This window comes from Protobothrops mucrosquamatus, unplaced genomic scaffold, assembly GCF_001527695.2.
Source record: "Protobothrops mucrosquamatus isolate PMUCROS unplaced genomic scaffold, P.Mucros_1.0 scaffold3884, whole genome shotgun sequence".
Classification (NCBI taxonomy): Eukaryota; Metazoa; Chordata; class Lepidosauria; order Squamata; family Viperidae; genus Protobothrops; species Protobothrops mucrosquamatus.
The window spans coordinates 23,108-28,291 of NW_015389833.1; the positions used below are offsets into that span (position 1 = coordinate 23,108).

Consider the following 5,184-nt stretch of genomic DNA (forward strand, 5'->3'; position numbering starts at 1 on the left):
ACCACCACACATCCACGCAAAAAGCAAACCCAAACCCACACAGATGATGAGGCACGACCACAAACTAGAAGCCAGTCCACAGCTGCATCATTAGCCACTTTAAACCCCTCCAATCCATACATGAAGCAAACTGACACCCACCATAAAGATGTGGCACGACCACAAACACGAAGCCAAACAACAGCAATGAAGCTCACCAGCTCAAATCCCCCTGCAACTCAAACTAACCTGAGCACAACAAAGCCCCCACCCAAACAGAACACTTCCCCAGCCAATCAGAGCACAGCCAACCCCCCATCCAATCAGAGCACAGCGAAGCTCCTTAACCAATCAGAACACACCTCCACCCAATCAGAACACAGCCAAGCTCCCACCCAATCAGCTCAAACCCCACTGGCAGTTAAAAGGAAGAAACAACTGCGATCACACACACTACTCCCAGAAGCACGAAGCTGAAGACACCAGCCTGAAGATGACGAATGTGACTTCGTCGAAACGTCGAAACGTCGAAACGTCGCCAAGACACTTCTAATTCTACGCGGGAGAAAACCCGAATAACTAAAGACCTACATATATATATATATATATTTCATATATATGAAATTACTTTAAAAATGTGATCCCCGGGTATATCCATGTTCAAAGTCAGTCAATAGACGTGAGCACCAGGGAATACAATAAATAATTTAATAATAATAATTTAGAGATAAAAGTTCTTAAGAATATTAAAAACCTTTAAAGCACATAGAAATCAATAAAAGTGCCTAGCTTTCGTCGGCATCTGCTGACATCTTCAGGGCTTAGAATGCTGGTCAATGGGAAAGTCCCTTTATAGGTTTAATTAGGGTGTGTGCACGACTCTTCGATCTCGTCACTGGGCCGGTTATACTAGAATGTACTCCAGGCACCGAGTTCTTACTAGAAGTTGTCCTTCCCGCACGATCCGTATCTGTAAGTAATAGCAGGGGATGTCCTTTCTTGGAGGTTTAGCGCAGGTAGAGCCTCTACTCCCCTTCTTTGTGTAATCATGTCTTCCAATTTCCTGTCTTGTCCATTAGCCTTGTTTTCTTTTCTGCTCCCTCTAGGCTGTTCTAATGCACAGCGCTGTTGTCCCCCCTCCCCTTCGCACCTCTTCTCTCTATGTTTATTGCCGTTTGTTAGGGTATTTAACCTAATCACCGTTGCACTCCCCTTTCTTCGGTTCGATGTCCGTATGTCAATCTCTTGGGGATTATCTTCTACTGATGTGGGTATTTCCCTATTTCTTGCCCATGACCGAGTGATCGTAGCTCCAATCCGCTTTCTCCCATCCTCTTTGTTATTAGAAGTGAGGGAAGGAGAATCAACCCTCCCCCTCCTTCCATTCACCTCCTGACCAATTCCAACCGAGCTGTTAATACAGTGATCGGGGGTTATGGTTTCCTCCCTTCTTAGTAAGAACTCGGTACCTGGAGTACATTCTAGTATAACCGGCCCAGTGACGAGATCGAAGAGTCGTGCACACGCCCTAATTAAACCTATAAAGGGACTTTCCCATTGACCAGCATTCTAAGCCCTGAAGATGTCAGCAGATGCCGACGAAAGCTAGGCACTTTTATTGATTTCTATGTGCTTTAAAGGTTTTTAATATTCTTAAGAACTTTTATCTCTAAATTATTATTATTAAATTATTTATTGTATTCCCTGGTACTCACGTCTATTGACTGACTTTGAACATATATATATCTATATCTATATATCACTGTCCATTTTGAACACATAGTGTATAGTATTTGATGCTGGAGGTAATATTATGATTAGGAACTGTTGGGAACTTTATACACAGTAGCAGTCTAAATTGCCAACTAAGGCTACATTTGTGATAGCAAATTCCATAGTGTTATTATGCTGCATGTGAAGACAATAATAATATTTGTTCATATTTGCTCAGTTCTTCCCAATGTTCAGCTTTGTTAGATTATCCCATAGTTTTAGTATTACGGAAAATGACATCAATTTTCTCGATACACCTTTAGAATGTCTTCCCTGGAGACAATTTTTCACAAACTAAAAGTCTCCAAACTAAAATGTTCCTGAGTATTTCGCTATTTTTGTGTGTGTGTGTTTTCCAGTTCTGTTGACAGAAGGATAAAAAAACCCCTATAAACTGCTGATTTGTAGAAAAGTAATATGGTAGGTTGAGTGAATGTCACTGTTGTCTTTGTTCAGATTCTTATTCTCCTGAGACTGTTAGCTTTGACTGCTTCAACACCAGCCTTTATATTTATTTATCCCTCTGGTGAAAATTCATATGCACTCATTTTTGTCCCAGTATGTACTTTTCCCTAGGGTTTTCTATGACATAATTTTGTATGAATAAATCACATTGATTTTTGGACACAATAAAACCGTTTCTGAAGAATCAGTGATGCTCACCTTCTACTTGGGACCCATTATTTTGTGCCACTTCCTGAGAGAGGATGGCTGGCTCTGTGAGCACTTTAGAACTAGCAAAACAAAATAATAATTGACAAAATTACCATCAGTCAATTGCAAAATGTTTTCCTTGGAACAGCTTATATCCTAAGATGATGCCTTTAATATTATTAACCACAACATCTGCCTATCCGTTGTCCTTGAGAAGGACTTGATAGGTGGATATAAAAATGCCAGATCTAAATATCTAGCTGACTTCGTGACCAAACAACAAGAAAAAAGTCCCAAAATTCCCTCTTTTGCTGCTTTAAAATGATTGTGTAGGCTCTAGTGTGAGCCACTGAATTTGTTGTTTCTCCTCCAAGCTCCTCTTCTCATCACTTCCAATTCTGTTTGCCTGACACCCACTGGCAGAAATGAGCAAACTCTGATCAATGACATTTAGCTTCCAGCACACTTCTTGATTCTATCATCAAAACTTGATGGCAAAATGATGTTGCCCAGCAGTGCAACTATAGTGTGTGTGTGTGTGTATGTGTGTGTGTAGGGGGATAAGAAACAGGATAATTAAGCCCCTGTAAGATTTATCCATTTTACCCCTTAATATCCATTATGCTTCCAACACATGCACACAAAAGGGCCTGAAAGCCCCAGTCCCTGAAAGACATGATCCTAAAAGTCTAATTGACTTTCAGTCCCCCCCCCCCAAATGACTAAACATTTAAGTATTCCAAAGCCTCACCTCTCTTGCTGTACAGCGGGTTCTGGAAAGGAGGCCCAATTCTCATCTTTGCCAGAGCAGGAGGCACCTGAGTTAGGTTGGTCCCACACTGCTGCTCCTGTATCAGCTGCCACCAGTTGTGAGGATTTCGTAGACTTTGCGGACGGCTCAGACCTGTCTACCCAGCTAGGATCTAGGGAAGACCATATTCGCACAGGAGATATTTATCTGGTGCTAGAACTTACTACAGGAGATAACTAGCACTATTGTTCCTGTAACTGTTATAATAGTCTCCCCCAATCTATTGCTCACCAGATGTGCTGGGATGACAGATCTCAATATTCTGAAGTTACCATGATTATTGGACGAATATATTGGGACTTGAAGTCTTAACACACCAGGAGAACAGATGGTTGGGAAAAGCTGGGTGCAATCCTAACATAATTGCTGATGTCTCTTTGGCATAAGGAAAATGAAGGTTTCCTCAATTGATTAAATGTAAGTCAAAGTATATGGATACAGATTAGGACGAAAGCCCAAATCATACCAAGTTTGCTCTAAAATCCAATTTTGTCTTGATCCTTTAATCATGAATTTCTGTGCTATTATGGTTTCTTGACTCACAAGATAGCAAAAACAGAAGGTGTATTTCAAAAGAAGAGTTTCAAGACACACAATTCTGTGCAAATAATTTAACAAACTGGGCTATTTGGCAAGATCTTGGTATAAATCAAATCTTGGTGCAATGTGGGAAAAGAGGCATTTTTTAATTCAGCATTCCCTTACATTGTTATTCTTTCTTCAATTATACTAATAATGTCCAGAGATTGAGAAAAAGATGTTCAGACCTAATCCAGACCAGCTTTTCCCAAGAAAAGGGCCAATTATTTTTATGCCAAAAGACTTTTACTTTCAAGAAAATTATTTCCTAGCCATGAAATAAATAAAGGTGAAAAAATGTGGTACTCCTGTTGTTGCTAAATATCAGTTCCCAGCAACTCTGGGAAACATGACCAAAGGTGAGGCGGATGGGAGCTTAAGTTCAACAATATCTTCAGGGGGGAAACTTCATAAATGGGGTGATTTGACAATATACTATGGCGAAAGCCTCACTTTGGTAGTTTTTCAAGGAATGTTATCATTTTTCCTTTATTGCGCCATAATGTCACTTCTCCTCTAATACTAGTGTTATTAGATCCAGTTGTCCCTCCTTTTTTCATTTGTAATATACTCATCATCATGCACTCATCTGTAATGAGCATTGCATAAGAAGCAGGTGGCTATAACTGGTAAACTTAGAAGTTTCGCTCCCAAGAATTTTAAACCAGAATTAAGCTACATTCCTGAGGAAAGAGCAGATTAAAAGAGAGAGGGCGACACTCCTAAGGATTCAAAATAGAGCACTGCGAATCAGCAGAGTTGCGTGGAAGAACATGTGAGAATGAAGCTCTCTGCCACTGTCAAGTATATGTCTTATGACTTGATTAAACGGCATCTTGAGCCAAAGAAAGTCAGAGATACTGACAAGAAGAATCAGTGAAATTGTAAGAACGAAATAGCTAGTTTGGCTAGGATAATACTCCTTGAAAATAACATACAATTATAACTCTCAGCAAAAGTGAACGATTTAAAAAAAATCAAACCAGGGTATTTTCTATAAAATTATCTGGCAAAAAATATTTCAAAACCTAGATTTATTAAATTTATATGCCACTCATCTTTCCTATAAGGCGAGTCTCAGCCAAGTTGAAACACTGTTTATTAATGACGAGCATGTTACTTTATTGAATGTAGAGTAACGCTTATTTCAGAATTCACTTTTAAAGGGGAGGACTTCCGGTGGCAGGCAACTTCGTCGGTCGCAGCTGTTTGCTGCCTCCCGCCTGTTTCGCGTAAAAGCCGGTTTGACAGCCAGCATCAGCTGTCAAACGGCTTGATACCTTTCCCCTGGGCATAAGGGGATAGGTGAGCTGCCCGGGGTAGGAGTTGAGTTCCCGAGTCGTCCTATATGGACGATGTAGGTGAGAACTCCTCCGGAGCCCCGAGGA

At 40.5% G+C, this 5,184-nt stretch overlaps 1 protein-coding gene across 1 annotated transcript in view; it reads right to left on the reverse strand.

Annotated features, from left to right (window-relative positions):
- LOC107298328 (serine/threonine-protein phosphatase 6 regulatory subunit 1) overlaps positions 1 to 5,184 on the reverse strand; it is a 52,651-nt gene that overhangs the window by 7,341 nt on the left and 40,126 nt on the right. Inside the window, exons 18-19 of the mRNA XM_015827701.1 lie at positions 3,158 to 3,329; positions 2,416 to 2,486 (exon numbers count right to left, since the gene is read on the reverse strand). Coding sequence (XP_015683187.1) covers positions 2,416 to 2,486; positions 3,158 to 3,329 — 243 coding nt within the window. The remainder of the gene's footprint in view (positions 1 to 2,415; positions 2,487 to 3,157; positions 3,330 to 5,184) is intronic.